Source organism: Oncorhynchus gorbuscha, unplaced genomic scaffold (assembly GCF_021184085.1).
Source record: "Oncorhynchus gorbuscha isolate QuinsamMale2020 ecotype Even-year unplaced genomic scaffold, OgorEven_v1.0 Un_scaffold_1010, whole genome shotgun sequence".
NCBI lineage: Eukaryota > Metazoa > Chordata > Actinopteri > Salmoniformes > Salmonidae > Oncorhynchus > Oncorhynchus gorbuscha.
Window position 1 is genome coordinate 192,999 of NW_025745924.1, and position 16,120 is coordinate 209,118.

Sequence of the window (16,120 nt, forward strand, 5' to 3'; positions counted from 1 at the left end):
CATGGGCCGTTCTTACAGTATTCTCCCTGTACACCAAGTCAGATAAATAAAGGGGGTATATAAGCAGACAATGAAAGCTCTTTTGCCCCGCCGTGTACACTAGCATGTGGTGCCATGCGGTGAAACACCGCTTCCCATTTATTTTCAATGGAAGAAAAGCCTTGGGAAGCGGAGAGGGTGGGGGACCGTTGGGTGGCATAAATGTGGCGTGGGAGGGTGTAAAAAGTTCAACATTTCCCAACTTGATTCAAATCACCTGCGACGACCACTGGGCGATGACCAATCATATCGAGTGGTGACTAATTTGACGGTATGCGACCCTAGGCTGGAGATATTCTTCAGCAAAGATGGCTGACAAAAATACTAGGATGGAAGCAAATGTAAGTAATTAAAACGTCATAACGAATCATGCAAAAAATGTACAGTTGACAGGAATATGTTAGTTAATGTAGAGACAAAGTTACGAAAGTCACTATTTAGCAAGCTAGCTGACGAGCTAACGTTAACCAGCTAGCTAACGTTAGCATCCTAGCCAGCTAGCTAACATTATTATCCTAGCCACCTAGCTAGAATTCATAACATAACATAAGTTTTGCAGATTTTGTAACATATTGTAAATTTAGCAAATTCATAACATATTGTATGTTTTGCAAATTCCTAACATATCATACAAAAGGGGTGATGGACAGCCACAAATGAATACATACCATATGAAACGTAACATACATTCTAAATTGAGTGTCTTGGATTTACTTGCTTAATAATACAAGTACTGTGTACATTGTAGGGCACTGCCTGCAAACTCCCTCCATCGGCGAGTGTGCAGAGCAGCCCCCAAACAAGACTTGTCTTGAGACTACCCCACATACCATAGCCTTATGGAATACGGGGTCCTCGATTTGCTGTATCAAGATGAAACAGAAAGGAGGACGAGAAGTGAAAGTAGGGAGAGGAGGAAGATAATATCTTTGTATCTGTCGAACTGCTTTGCTTTATCTTGGCCAGGTCGCAATTGTAAATGAGAACTTGTTCTCAACTTGCCTACCTGGTTAAATAAAGGTGAAAAAAAAGGAAAAGGAGATTCAAGAACATTGGCTCGAGGTCCTCTTCCTCCCTCAGCGCACATCAGCACCCGATGACAAATACATTGCCTGCACCCATGGGGGGTGGCAGCGCCAAGAGGGACTGGTTCAATGGGAGAAAACTATGAACAGCACTGATCTCCCTGGGAAGTTGGAGTGCTTCACCGCCTCCATATTCCAAAAAGTATACGTGTCTGTGGCATGTTCAGTACCGGCGTTGAACGTAACGTCTCTACTGTTGGCTTACCAGGTCGATTTGTTACAAGAGATGAGCATTCTGTAAGTCAAAGGCACAGCCAACCAGGGCCAATGGGACAAGATCTGCGTCATTGCAGATCTCAACTTCCAAGCCTCCAGAGGCTGTGGGTGCACCATGAGTCTTATGGCGCGCGGGGGACAGAGCCTTGTGGTTCAACTTGTCCAACCTCTCGTACAAAGAAGAGGCAGATTTCCTTGATGTTCCTATAGTGCCGAATGAACTGTTGCTGCCATGCAGCAGAAGTGCAAACTCAGCAAGAATGAAGGTGAAGCCTGCAACTTCTGCTTTCCCAGTAGACCTGGGTACTTTGGTAACCCGGTCTCCCCTTCCACAAGCCAAAATGCAGCAGGCAGCTAACCCACAGTTTGGCTCTCCAAACAGAGGCTGACAGTAGGGAAAGCGGCCCTTTGTTGCTACCACATCAGTGTCCTGCAGCCTGAATCCCTTGGGGGAAAGAAGTGGCTTCTGAGGAGCATCCAACAGTTCACTCCTTGTCCTGGCCTGCCTCCTCTCGGCTGGAGCACAGACTCCCGCCACGTGCGCACTTTTAAAACCCTGCCACTCATATAGAGCAGCTAATCTCTATGCATCCGCTCACAGGGAAGATGGGGGGGTCTCACCACCAGTGCTATAGCTCTCTCATCAGCGCTTTCACAAGCAATCGAGGCAGGAAGACAAATTGCCAGTTGCCACCAAGCACTGTCCCCAAATCCCAGTGTTTTAACACTGTGCTTTGTAATACAAAAGTATGTTGCATCCAGGCATCTTGCCTAGGGCACAGAGCAAAAATATGACACTGGTCTGCCAGTGTGGTCCCTTTTGGACATACGGTTCCTCAATAGCTTCCTGAGGAAGTTCGCGTTCCATATGCTTACTATCAATATGCTGTCTTTCTCTATTTGTCGAGGCAACTGGTTCACTTCAGTCGACCTCAGGATGCTTCTTTTCACATAAATATTCTGCCAGCACACTGGAAGTTTCTCAGGTTCGCCTTTGAAGGCACAGCCTATGAATAACTTACTGTTCCCTTAGGGCTAGCCCGAGCTTCCCGTACATTCAGCAAGTGTGTATATAGCACCCAAGTAAGCGGTACGAAACACGGCTTCCCTTGTAATCCAACTCAAAGAGTTATGGTTCAAGATCAAACAGAAAAAGAGCTGTTTGATGCCCACACAGAGAATAGAATACTGGATTCTCTCTCTTACCGGGCTACACTATCGGACGGCCACATAATGTTGTTCCAACAGTGCCTCTCCCTGTTCAACCGTATCCCTAACCTTAACCCTTACCCATTGGAATGACTGCAACTCTGGATCAGAAGGTTGTGTGTCTGATCCCAGTTGTTTTTTTATTTGGGGTTTTAACCCTATCCCAAACCTTAACCCTTACGCTAACCATTCGTTATAAGTGCCTAAATTTAATCCTTAGCTTCAAAATTTGATGTTTGGAGAAATAGAACGATACAGAGCAGCAGGACTAACTAAAAAACTTTTACATTTTACATTCGGAACAACTTTGAAATTTGACATTTGGAGAACGTGGATGAATGTCTAATTCTGCAGTGAGACTGTAAGAGCTTGTTGGGACAGAGAATACGACAGGCGTATTGCATGTGAGAGCGAACCTGTTGTCCAGAGGGAATCCCCTATACAGGGATTGGAGGCTTCATCCCCAGGTGGTGAACCAAGACTGGGAGAGACACGGTCTAGCCAGCATAGATCTTTCGCATCGCACAAAAACACGCACTGCTCGTTGTTCTTTGTGATAGCAGTAAGTGTACCACTGAGATTGCATATACCAGCACACCCTTGGCCAAAGGTAATGCTCTATGCAAGGAATTCGGTAAAAGGCGGCACAGCCTTTTGGCCCCATCACTTTCCAAATATTAGGAATTCAGTTGGGGTCACTGACAGTCACTCAATTAGCTCATATCAGCAAGTTAGCCTAGCCAGCTCTGGTAAGTAACTCTCACTCAGATATCATACCAACCATACCAATCATACCATAAGACAAGGCAAAATGTGTAGAATTTCAGGAAATTTGCCTAAAAACGGCAAACATTTCTCGGCACCCTATGGCAGAATGTGTAGAATTGCAAGGCATTACCTGTAAAACTGCAAAATGCTCCCTCAGCCACATGGAAAAATTTGTAGAAACGCATCAAACTTGCTTTAAAACTGAAATATTTTCTCTACGACTCATGGCAAAATGTGTAAGATTGCAGGAAATTAACGTTAAAAAGGCCTGACTGCATGTGTGGCTATGGATTTGTAGAATTGTAGAGGACACACCCCACTCAGAGAGAGAGACACAGCTTAATGTGAGCTCTCACATCTTTCAACATGTTTTTTACAAAAGGATAGACTTGGAGTAAGATGAACTTGGATTTTTTTGGCAGGTACATATGCAGGATGCTCCTCTCCGCAGCATGGCCTTCGCTCCAGATTTGGACCACAATTAACTGTAGAGATTACTGCTTCCAAGGTTTTCTTTTTCCAAGATACACAGAGGGTGCTCTAGCAAGCAAACAGCAGAGACCTGAGGACACCATTCCAACCTGGAACTGAGCTCCCAGGCTTGAAAGGACAGACCAGATACAAATACAATTAGCACTAAGGTGTGAAGTAAAAGGGCTTTTGGCCCAACCAGTGCCAGGAGTCTTTGAAGCGTCCTCTGAAGCCCCCTCCTGGTGGTCACAGCCATCCACTGGCATTTTCTACAAGGAATCTGCCTCCAGAAATAAAGGCTTCTCCCAAGTGGCTGTGACACCTACTCCTGTTGCCTGCTGCACTGCTGCTTGGATTCCACCTGGCGATCTGTTCACCGTCTGCCCTGGCCTGTCTCCCTGTCTGGTACAGGTACCCCTACCACACTCACCCCTCTCTCCCGAGCTTTCGCTCGCCTCCACTACGAGTGACTCTGAACTTAGAATGAACTTAGAATGGCTAGCCCCAAGTCGTTATATATATTGTTTTTCATATTGTGCATTGTTCTATTTGCCTCATGACTCCTGCGTACTTTGTTGACTACAAACTTTCTTTATCAAACTGTGGGACAGACTATGTTTGTCCTGCTTTGCTAACTACCTCTCTCATGAGTACAGTGTATAAAGTCTGAAAATCTGTTGTCTCAGCCACTAAGGGAGTACTCCAAGGCTCAAATATAGGCCCCACGCTCTTCTCAAATTACATCAACCAACATACCTCAGGCAGTAGGAAACTCTCTCATCCATTTATATGCAGATGAGACAGTCTTATACTCAGCTGGCCCCTCCCCAGATGTTGTGTTAAATGCTCTACGACAAAGATGTCTTAGTGTCCAACAACAATCATGTTGTGTTGCTACCATGTTGTTGTCATGTTGTGTTGCTACCATGCTGTGTTGTCATGTTTTGCTGCCTTGTTATGTTGTTGTCTTAGGTCTCTCTTTATGTAGTGTTGTGTTACCTCTCTTGTTGTGATGTGTGTTTTGTCCTATATTTATATTTTATTGATTTATTTTAAAAATGAATCCCAATTATTTTTGTGTCCAGACTACCCTCACTCTCACTGAAGGGGATATATCACACACAGTGAACACACTCCGCATAGAGATCTTCCATGTTGTTATCTATTGGCTGCCTGGGCTCTTACATCATTTAGATATTTTACTTTCGTATTACAGTATCACATGATTTCCCAGAAACAGGTGCAGTTCTCATCAACAGTTATGTAATTTTATCTGTGAAGAAAGGGATGTAGTATTTGCCTCAAGACTGCAGGGTTTGCCGGTCCAAGCCTTGATTCTGTCTGTTGTCCTTTGTATAAGATTTTGTTGTTTGTCTTTTTTTAGACTGACCACTGCCTATTCCTCACTATGTACACTTGGGGAGAAGGGTAGACCATTTGGATGCAAACTTATTGAATGTGTTGTTTGTTCTATTAGTTATATTTCTATGTATAGGTCACACATGCTTTTCAGTCCTAGTCATTTTTTTTCTTTGCATTTTACACATTTTTGTTAACCTCGCGATAGTTCACACACGGCTTCAAACCGGTCCGCACACTTACTGACAGGTAGATAACGAACAGAGTAGTAAATGATTAGATAGGAGGGTTTAGTTCTTAATGTGTGGTTCTTTAGTCCGTAAACTGTGATTGACTAGACACTCCAGTACAGTAAGTGGCGGCATTCAACGATAACGTTTGTTTGCGGACCGCCATAATATTATAGAAGAAGAAGGTAACGAACAGTTTTGCAAAACATTTGGATTAGTAGCAAACTACACGATTAGCTGCGTTAAAATTAAAATAGTGTGGAATTGAGCAGTAACTGAATGTGTTGCTCGCTTTTTTAGCTAGCAAGTCGTTGGAAATAGCTTTAGCTATTCAACTAGGCTAACGTTAGTGAAAGTAAACAAACCAAGGAACCCAGCTACTACTACTAGCTGATGTGTCATCAAGGCGCTTTGCTGAAATATACTTATAAGGGAGCTAGCTAGATACTCGGCATTCATATGTGTGTCTCCATGAGAGGTGGCTAAACTATGTGACATAGCGACATTTATTTATTTGTAAATGTATCCCTCACTTCTTCTGTGCATGATAGAAACCTAACAATGCAGTGCAACAATGTGACAACTATCCCCAAAGGGCTACTGCAGCTTCGAGACAGTTTGAGTAGCATGATGGACAGCCTGTACAAAGACCCCAAGGTAACAGTGCACCATGTCTCCTGTTCAGCAACACTGTTAAAAGCTCTTGGTCTAACAGTAACAGACATGTATTACTTCTTAATAGGACAGTAGGTAATGTGAAGCATGTTCATGACCCTTCTCTCTCTCCTCACTAGGTGGCAGAGCTGATGAACACATCAATGGGGCAGTACCTCAATGACCACCCATTCTTAGCCCTGGCTGTGTTGGTATTTGGCTCCATGGCCACTGTACCCATTGGGATTTTCCTGACCTTTGCCACTGTTACATTCATTGGTGCCACTGTGGGTTTCGTTTTATTGGAGGGTAAGTCCCTACACTATCTATACAATACCTACTGTCCACTACTACAGTGCCAATACACTCTTCCTAGCTGTGTAGTATAACAACTAATCTGAATGCCTGTCTATCAGGGACAATGATGGTGGCTAATACTGAAAACCTTTTTCACTATCTTGTTTTTCCTCATTATTCCAACCTCCTCCCTCTCCCTCCAGTGTTTCTGCTATCCCTAGGAGGGGTCAGTCTGCTGTGTGTGCTCTCTGCTCTGGCCATCCTCTCCATCCTGGTCTCCTTGGTCCTTGGTGCCTGTTACATTACCTCTTACAATGTGATCAACTTCTACTACAGCCAGCGGTATCAAAACACACAGCATGGAGTAAACACACACACACACAGAGGCCCTTCATTTGAGATTCTCATTTTCTCCCTCTTTCTTTCTCTTTTTCACCCAGTGTCAGTAGGTACCGAGTCACTAGGTTGGAGCCTGCGACAAATATAACAGTCATGGAAGAAGATGGGTGTGTTCAACTTAACTTGATGAACAAAAACTCCTTTCTAGACATACAGTTGAAGTCGGAAGGTTACATAAACTTAGGTTGGAGTCATTAAAATGTGTTTTTCAAACACTCCACAAATTTCTTGTTACCAAACTATAGTTTTGGCAAGTCTGTTAGGACATCTACTTTGTGCATGACACAAGTAATTTTTCCAACAATTGTTTACAGACAGATTATTTCACTGTATCACAATTCCAGTGGATCAGAAGTTTACATACACTAAATTGACTGTGCCTTTAAACAGCTTGGAAAATTCCAGGAAATTATGTCATGGCTTTAGAAGCTTCTGATAGGCTTGTTGACATAATTTGAGTCAATTGGAGGTTTTGTTTTACTAGGCAAGTCAGTTAAGAACAAATTCTTATTTTCAATGACGGCCTAGGAACAATGGGTTAACTGCCTGTTCAGGGGCAGAACGACACCTTGTCAGCTCAGGGGTTTGAACTTGCAACCTTCCGGTTACTAGTACAACACTCTAACCATTAGGCTACCCTGCCGCACCATGTATTTCAAGGCCTACCTTCAAACTCAGTGCCTCATTGCTTGACATCATGGGAAAATCAAAAGAAATCAGCCAAGACCTCAGAAAATAAATTGTAGACTTCCACAAGTCTGAGCAATTTCCAAACGCCTGAAGGTACCACGTTCATCTGTACAAACAATAGTATGTAAGTATAAACACCATGGGACCACGCAGCGGTCATAACGCTCAGGAAGGAGACGCGTTCTGTCTCCTAGAGATGAACGTACTTTGGTGCGAAAAGTGCAAATCAATCTCAGAACAACAGCAAAGTACCATGTGAAGATGCTGGAGGAAACAGGTACAAAAGTAACTATATCCACAGTAAAACGAGTCATATATCGACATAACCTGAAAGGCCGCTCAGCAAGGAAGAAGCCACTGCTCCAAAACCGCCATAAAAAAGCCAGACTACTGTTTGCAACTGCACATGGGGACAAAGATTGTACTTTATGGAGAAATGTCCTCTGGTCTGATGAAACAATGACCATCGTTATGTTTGGAGTAAAAAGAGGAGGCTTGCAAGCTGAAGAACTCCATCCCAACCGTGAAGCATGGGGGTGGCAGCATCATGTTGTTGGGGTGCTTTGCTGCAGGAGTGATTGGTGCACTTCACAAAATAGATGGAATCATGAGGGAGGGAAATTATGTGGATATATTGAATCAACATCTCAAGACATCAGTCAGGAAGTTGAAGCTTGGTCGCAAATGGGTCTTGGAGTGGCCATCACAAAGCCCTGATCTCAATCCCATAGACAATTTGTGGGCGGAACTGAAAAAGCATGTGTGAACAAGGAGGCCTGCAAACGTGACTCAGTTACACCAGCTCTGTCAGGAGGAATAGGCCAAAATTCACCCAACTTATTGTGGGAAGCTTGTGGAAGGCTACCCAAAACATTTGACCCAAGTTTTACAATTTAAAGGCAATGCTACCAAATACGAATTGAGTGTATGTAAACTTCTGACCCACTGGAAATGTGATGAAAGAAATCAAAGCTGAAATAAATCACACTCTCTACTATTATTCTGACATTTCACATTCTTAAAATAAAGTGGTGATCCTAACTGATTTAAGATGAGGATTTTTTTACTAGGATTAAATGTCAGGAATTATGAAATACTTATACTTAGTTTAAAGGTATTTGGCTAAGGTGTACTTTAACTGTATCATACAATGTTGTTTCTCATAAGTTTAAAGTGTCCCTTTAATTTAATACTCAAGTTGTTTGTTCTCTCCCCTACTTTAAAATCTGTCAGAGAAGAAGATGAAGAAGCCTATGGGAAGCCGGAGGTTTAAGGAGCTGCAGCGTCAGTGATGGAGATGGCCTTCTACAGACACAATCGTATACTGATCACTGCACTGCAGTGCTTTCACTGGCAGATAGGGGTTCCTCTAGACTCAAGAACTAGATAGAGTAAAACCTCAGGTTGACTTTTCATTAAAGGCCCAATGCAGCTGTTTTTATCTCAATATCAAATAATTTCTGGCTAATAATTAACTACCTTACTATGATTTGTTTTAAATGAAAACAAACAAAAATTGCTTCTTAGCAAAGAGCATGTTCTCAAGCAATAATTGTTTAGGTCTAAGTGGGGAGGGAAAAACTGAAATATATCTGTTATTGTCAGAGACATTTGGAACTCTCTTATTAGTCTATAAACTAATTTACCGCCAGGTGATGTCAACAGGCAGGCCACATTTTCAGCCCACCAAAGCAGGCTGAAATTTCAGGTGATCTTTTCAAACAGCTCTTAGCGCGCACCGCTAACTAAGCTAGCCGTTTCACATCCATTACACACTGAAAGGGCATCATTTTCACAGTATTATTCCAACATCATCGTCTGGAAATATTTATAAAACAGAAAAATCTTTGACTGGGCCTTTAACTAGAAAAATCGATTATCCAAACAGCCCAAAGGAATCATCACCATTGATACAAGTATTAATATTTATTTAAATGATTCTGGAGGTTGTATAATTTCACCTGACTGAATGTAGGCACATTGATTGTTGATTTATTTTATTGCATTATAGCATTTGTACTAATATCACTATTTCTTGATCTTTCTAAAGGTTAAAAGGATATACAAAGATGTATATTTTATACATAAAGTTTAAATTCAAGCTGCTATCGGTTGCTAGTCTGATTGTCAGATGTTACGTGCAATGAATGCACCTTGGTTTTGTCCATTTGCAATGGAGAGAGGATTAAGAACCTGTAATGGTAGAAATGATTTGTTAAACAAAGCCCATTTAGAACATGACAGATGACCAGGTAGCACGGCAAATATACCTGTTACTGTATTTGACCATCTGTGTATTCTGGAAACATTGTGTGCAGTATGCTATAATCCATATTGTACATTTGCCAAAGATTTTTATTAAATGTGTTCCTCTAGTTGATCCACATAGGATTAATAACAGGTCAGTCTTTTAAGTTTAAAATCTGTTGTCTATTTGAAAAGTGGGAGCTAGTTTCTGTTACTAAGGTCATGTCAGTTTGTGTGAACCAGAAATGTAAAGTATGCACTAATAGAGATGATAGTGACTGATGTATCAAAAAGTGTTTATGTATTCAATTTAATGTACCTTTTCTCTGAAGATTAGTGGCGAGATGTTACTTTGGAATATTACAAGTAAATCACTTCAACTGCACTAAATTGATTTGCTCTAGAAAGCCAGCGTCTCCATATTGGAAGACATTTTTCTAATGTACAAAAGTCATTTGTAATGATTGACCCTTCACAGATTTATAGTTCTGGCCTTGAGCAGTTAAATGTTCTGCATTGTCATGTTTAATGTGGACCCCAGGAATAGTAGCTGCTGCTTTCACAACAGTTAATGGGGATTCTAATAAAATAATACAAGTAATTTTAAGTACTTACCATTTTTTTGCCTAATCCTTTTCTAGCTGTCTACATAGGTGGTGTTTCTTCACATTAACAAGGTAAAATTGTGCTTTTTCATAAAAAGTTTATTGGAGGCGAGGTTGTATCACAGTGATCATGCAACTTAAAACAAAATAAGCTATAGGAATGACAAATGAAGACTGGGGGTTTACTTAGCTGGGAAAACAGGTCAAATATCAACACAACTCAAATGCATCTATACCAAACACCATATCTCACACACATTCCTCCTGAACACTGTTCTAGAATATCATGTATATTTCAATGGATCTTTTACCTCTGACAAATGTCTGCATCTTTATTTAAACAGCTAAACAAACTGACCATGTAAGGTGATTACAGTATTCAATCAAATTAACCTTAGTCTATGACTGCATTGAAAACAAACCAAATAGCCCTGTCGGGAAGCACATTTTCTGATACGAACCCCTAAATTACTTAATCATCCAATGTTGAACAAGCTGAGCCTAAGTCATGCAATAAACTCTTCTTTTGGTTGGGGATGTGAAAGGTGATATGTATCATGTTAAGATGGGAACTTCATCTTAGAAAGGCAAGTATGTACATAAATGGAGGACACCAAGATGAAGAATTTATGCTTTCAAATTTGACAACTGCATTGAATTTTACCAAAAATGTCAAAAAGGGCAACTGGAAAAAATATATATTGGGCAAAGGGTTATATAAACAAGAACCCAGAAGTGGGCTTTGCAGGATAACTTTTTGAAGAGAGGAGTGCAAACTGGGATATCCAAATGAAAGAGCACCTACAAAACATAAGTAAAAGTAGATGTGAATAATAAATTGGCCAAGGGGGTACAGTCATGTAAAAACAATGTATGAAAAAATAGCAAGACATAAAATCATCATTACATAATACTCCTTGACACATCGTTTCCATCTTAATCATAAAGGCTACATTTTTGTATTTCATTTTGAAGTTTGGCAAGGTACTTTGCATTGAGTCAACCCTAATCAATACAATGCATATTGAGCCATCAAAGAGCACACCTCACATGTCGAAAAAAGCATGTTTTCTTTCTATTTTGAACAGCAATGAGAAAAGGTAAGGCAATATGCTAAAAATAGATATCTGATGACTGCGTGAAGACCAGGGATGACCTCTCACTCAGTTTGAGCCGTTTGTGGTTTACCAGTTCAAAGTTATTCATGAAGAAGACTAGTGTTTTCCCCCTTGAGTCACTCCGTCTCTCAGGCATCTTGCTCGGCGGGGTTCCGTGATGTCATCTCCACGCAACCTGAGTCTGCTGGGAGACACGGGGTCTCCGTCTGAACCTCTCATGCTGGCAGGCTCAGCTTCTTTCCTTTCAGCACTAAGGATTATTGAGATACATGTCAGAGGGTCAATGACTTAAAAAAAATATATATATTTCCCTTGCAGTGTGCGGACTCCTGTGTACTACAACATTCAAAGTGTATCTAGATAGATTATAACTCATTTAGGATATGATGTAGTCCTACAAACTCAAACATCAATTATTTACTAACTCTATTTTATCAATGTACCAATCAGGCTTCAGGAAGAAGCATAGCACAATTACAGCAGCCATTTTAAATGATATCACTGAAGCCATAGACAAAAAACAGCACTCAGTCTCACTTTTTATTGATCTCTAAGGCTTTTGATACAGTTGATCATGCTATACTAAGGCAGAGACTGTCGAGTGTAGGTCTTTCAGAGCATGCAGTTGCATGGTTTGCTAACCATCTGTCTAATGGAACTCAGTGCACTCAATTTGACGGGCTTATGTCAAATTGTCTGTCTTGAATGGTGTGCCCCAAGTCTCTGTACTTGCTCCTCTCTTAATCACTATTTATATAAATGATTTAGACAAATGTCCAAAATGCACAACTTCATTTTTATGCTGATGATACTGTTATTTACTGTTGTGCCTCGTCTCTTACAAAAGCTTTCCAGAACATGCAAACTGCTTTTTATACTGTTCAACATACCTTGTGTCAATTAAAGCTTATCCTCAATACTGACAAAACTAAACTAATGCGTGTTCTCTAATGCAAGAAATAGACCTCTGAACCTTTCACCTATTACTACCTGTCAGGGCAAGGAGATTGAGGTTGTAACCTCATAAATATCTTGGAATTTGAATTGATGACAGCCTCTTTTAAAATTGCATATTCAACAACTTACAAAACAATTCAAGCTGAAATTGGGATTTTATTTTAGGAATAAGGCCTATTTTTCTTTTGAAGCCAGAAGGAGGCTGGTTTCAGCTACATTTATGTCTTTACTAGACTATGGGGATATTTTATATATGAATGCTTCCGCTCAGTGTTTGAGATCAATTGACACTCTTTACCATGGCACTTTGAGATTCAAACTGCAAAACCCTTACGCACCACTGCACTTTGTGTACCAGGATTGGCTGGCCTTCTCTAGTCACTCGTAGGCTCAGTCACTGGTAGACTTTTATTTACAAAGCCATTTTGGGTTTACTACCTTTTTATTTGTGCATTTTTATTGTTCAGGAATATGGTGGGTACTCTCGTTGTTCGCTGGACTTTATCCTGCTAACTGTTCCAAACGTCCGAACTGAATTTGGTAAAAGAGCTTTTATGTACTCTGCACCATCGTCTTGGAACACCTAACAAAATACTTTTAAACTGGAAGAACTTGTCCCGATTGGTGTTTTTAAATCACTGATGAAGGATTGAGGCTGATTCCCTGACCTGTCAATGTTTTTAATTTGCTGTTTTATACTCTTGTGAATTCAATGGTTTTTACTAGATTACTTGTAGTTTTTCATGTTGTCTGTCTGTAATTTTTTTGTAATGACTTGGTGCTGCCTATCTTGGCCAGGGCGCTCTTGAAAAAGAGATTTTAATCTCAATGAGCCCTTCCTGGTTAAATAAAGGTTAATAAAAAATAAATAAAATAAAAGTCCAACAAAGCTTACTTACGCATACATAAAATACCAGATGGTCAAACAGCGAATACACAGATGGCAGAACATAAATCAGAGGTGGACATTTAAGTGGAGACTCACCTTTGGTGACATAAAGGTAGAAGAAGTCGCAGTAGAGGATAGTCTGCACCATGCCGGCCACAATGGCGATCATGTCGAAGAAACCCTCGAAGTAAAAGCGCCAGATCCAGTTGAAGAGGTACAGGGCCCGGTAGAGACCCAGGAAAAACAGGTAGTGGGTGGTGATTGTCTCCGCCTCGCCCGTCTTACTGATCATGAAGAGCTGGGGCAGGATGGCCACCGACTCCAGGTAGATGGAGAATGTCCACAGGATCTGATAGAAAGACAAACACAGAACACCGTATATTAGCCATTAATCTCATCTGCCAGCTCTCTCACAACTGACCATGAGGAATAGGTTAAGTAGACATCAACTAGGGGCTTCTCCTTCATATGTAATGTAAATGTCTCTAACCTCTAGGAAAGAGAAGTCATGGTTGACCAGGCAGGCGAGGCCTCCTACAGGAACCACCAGGAATTCCATTCGGAAGCTGTCATGGTTCCCATCATAGGTGGCCTTGAACTTCATGTAGATCAGGTAGACAGTGGCGTAGGCACAACCAATGTAGATCACCTGCAGAGAAGAGTATAGGGAGAAAATGAATGTATCCCATGTTAAGGGGGGCAGGGTAGCCTAGTGGTTAGAGCGTTGGACTAGTAACCGAAAAGTTGCAAGTTCAAATCCCCGAGCTGACAAGGTACAAATCTGTTGTTCTGCCCCTGAACAGGCAGTTAACCCACTGTTCCTAGGCCATCATTGAAAATAAGAATTTGTTTTTAACTGACTTGCCTAGTTAGATAAAGGTCAAATAAAATGGTGCTGAGAAGAAAATAGTAGTGCAGTCTAGACAGTCTCTCATAAGGACTAGGGCCAGAATAAATCTACAGATAGAACTTATCTGAACCCCCAGAGAGATTTGGTGAGGACATTGTCAATTGCTTATGCAGACAACTAAGGGATTCTACCTGGCCCAACTCATAACACTTAATCAATACTATACTATGAGAGAAGGAAAGGAAGGCTCAGCCATCCTCTTACCTTCATGGTGGTGTTGTAGAGGGAAATGAAGGAGGTGAGGAGGTCCAGGTAACGAGTAGTGAAGACCAAAGCAAACAGGATCTGGCTCTTCCCAGAGATACCTGGATGGGACAACCAGTTTAACAATAGTAGGACTGATAATACCTGGGAATGAAATAAGAAATTATTCTTCTAGTTTTGCATCACTTCAAGAAAGAACATGTTCTGGAAGAATGGCAAGTCCTCCACAACTTCTGAAATAGTCTTCCTTTGCAAGCCCCTGCCCAGTCAGAGCTGCAAGTGTGATAGTATCTTAACAGCAGTTGGAAATGTGAGTGAGACAAACCCATGTCTGACTAGAGGATAAATTAACTATCTGATTGCTGAAACTACATCAAGAAATGCAGCAGCATCTCAAGACCAGGGTGATCACTCTGCAACTAATGCATCTCCATGTAGGCCTCATCGTAATGTGCACAAGACATCTTATCTATTCTATATATTACAGTGACTGGTATTAGAAAAAAACAGCAGATCCTAATGCCTCAAAGGCAAATTAATCCGATGCAAACAAGGTTGATGAGAGAAACGTGTGCGAGTGTTTAGAATATAGGATGTGTTCAGCTAATTTGACACATAAATGTATAAGTGGCGACTACTTTTGAGTGAGAATGCATTGATTCCTTGCCACCTAATTTAATTTCGTGAGACTTTCAAGAATGCCACGTCAGAGTCCAGATCTAACAATCAAACGCCGGGCTACATTGAGTGAACTCGCATGCCAGACTGTTGCAGAAAACAAGGTGACACTAAACAGGATGTTTAAACAGAAGTTATTCATAAATACCTCATCTGAAAGCAAGGTACAGTGTCCAAACCTGCATCACTTTATGAGCAATCGATTTTCTTTTAATCGTCGACTATTTTGGCTGTTACACATAGCTAGCTAATTAGATACCGTAGCTAACATGTTTTGCATATATTCCAGATATTCAATGAAGGCTTTGATTAAACAATAATCCATTTAGCTAGTAGTTAACTTTAAAATCAGAGTAATCCAAGTTGCCGCGCTAGAATAGACAGCAAGTTGACATGCTACTGTGGTGAAGTAGCTAACGTTCAACCAATTCAAGCTCACTAGCTAGCGAACACTCCAGTGCACACAACATGTTTCTGCATGTTTCATGATATATATATATAGATATATATATAGATAGATATATATATATATATATATTATATATAACACACACACACACACCACACCACACCACACCACACACACACACACACTTAAAATGCCATTCGTTGCTTGTTTGTTCTGTAGCTACCAGCTAAATATATATATACTATCCATGTTAGCTAGCTGTCTACAGGGATCTAAACTACAGCTAACTAGATGGGTTGGAATGTGGGCAGACGGGTAACTAAATACATGAGTAGACAGGACATAGTCAATAAGTTATTTGAAGAAATATACATTTTAGTGGCTAATATACTCACCAGCACACGACCTGGTTTTCCATATTTTGAGCAGGAGAATGATGATAGCTGCCAAGTGAGAGAGGTCTCCCGTTAACCTGAAGATGTTCATTGCTGATGCCTTCTTTTGACACCGGTGAAAATGACTTAAAGTCTCCTATTAACTTTTTCCTGGTTTAAATTAGCTTTCTAACTTATTTAACTGGCTTCGCTATCCCTTTTTTGATGCAACGAGTTGAAATATGGCGATAGGGCAAGTCGACGTGGAAGGGGGCGTAAGAAAACGTAAATTTACAAAGCAAATTGGGTTCG

General features: G+C 41.0%; 2 protein-coding genes across 7 annotated transcripts; one reads left to right on the forward strand and one right to left on the reverse strand.

The window, feature by feature from the left end:
* Positions 1–317: 317 nt before the first annotated feature.
* On the forward strand, positions 318–10,265 carry LOC124020985 (lipid droplet assembly factor 1-like). Of its 6 annotated transcripts, none has more exons than XM_046336302.1 (7): positions 318–380; positions 3,740–4,199; positions 5,929–6,034; positions 6,172–6,340; positions 6,532–6,670; positions 6,769–6,911; positions 8,651–10,265. In XM_046336302.1, the coding sequence occupies exons 3-7, from the start codon at positions 5,939–5,941 to the stop codon at positions 8,707–8,709; spliced, it is 606 nt and encodes a 201-aa protein (XP_046192258.1). In that variant the 5' UTR covers positions 318–380; positions 3,740–4,199; positions 5,929–5,938; the 3' UTR covers positions 8,710–10,265. The 6 variants fall into 6 exon arrangements, with proteins under 6 accessions (XP_046192258.1, XP_046192259.1, XP_046192256.1 ...); XM_046336303.1 differs by having other exon boundaries at positions 3,740–4,193; XM_046336300.1 differs by lacking the exon at positions 3,740–4,199 and having other exon boundaries at positions 321–380.
* Positions 10,266–10,350: 85 nt separating this feature from the next.
* On the reverse strand, positions 10,351–16,079 carry LOC124020982 (ER lumen protein-retaining receptor 2-like). Its single transcript, XM_046336294.1, has 5 exons — positions 15,830–16,079; positions 14,348–14,448; positions 13,724–13,882; positions 13,330–13,582; positions 10,351–11,637 (listed from the first exon to the last, which is right to left on the reverse strand). The coding sequence occupies exons 1-5, from the start codon at positions 15,918–15,920 to the stop codon at positions 11,603–11,605; spliced, it is 639 nt and encodes a 212-aa protein (XP_046192250.1). The 5' UTR covers positions 15,921–16,079; the 3' UTR covers positions 10,351–11,602.
* Positions 16,080–16,120: the final 41 nt, after the last annotated feature.

What these genes read in the sequence shown, in the direction of transcription:
- LOC124020982 (XM_046336294.1), bottom strand. Translation starts at nt 15,920, where the DNA reads ATGAACATCTTCAGGTTAACGGGAGACCTCTCTCACTTGGCAGCTATC. An exon ending in ATGACTTCTCTTTCCTAGAG is followed by an intron (nt 13,583 to 13,723) that starts GTTAGAGACATT and finishes TCTTTCTATCAG; the next exon opens with ATCCTGTGGACATTCTCCAT. An exon ending in CTACCTTTATGTCACCAAAG is followed by an intron (nt 11,638 to 13,329) that starts GTGAGTCTCCAC and finishes AATAATCCTTAG; the next exon opens with TGCTGAAAGGAAAGAAGCTG.
- LOC124020985 (XM_046336302.1), top strand. Translation starts at nt 5,939, where the DNA reads ATGCAGTGCAACAATGTGACAACTATCCCCAAAGGGCTACTGCAGCTT. An exon ending in GGGTTTCGTTTTATTGGAGG is followed by an intron (nt 6,341 to 6,531) that starts GTAAGTCCCTAC and finishes CTCTCCCTCCAG; the next exon opens with TGTTTCTGCTATCCCTAGGA. An exon ending in AACTTCTACTACAGCCAGCG is followed by an intron (nt 6,671 to 6,768) that starts GTATCAAAACAC and finishes TTTTTCACCCAG; the next exon opens with TGTCAGTAGGTACCGAGTCA.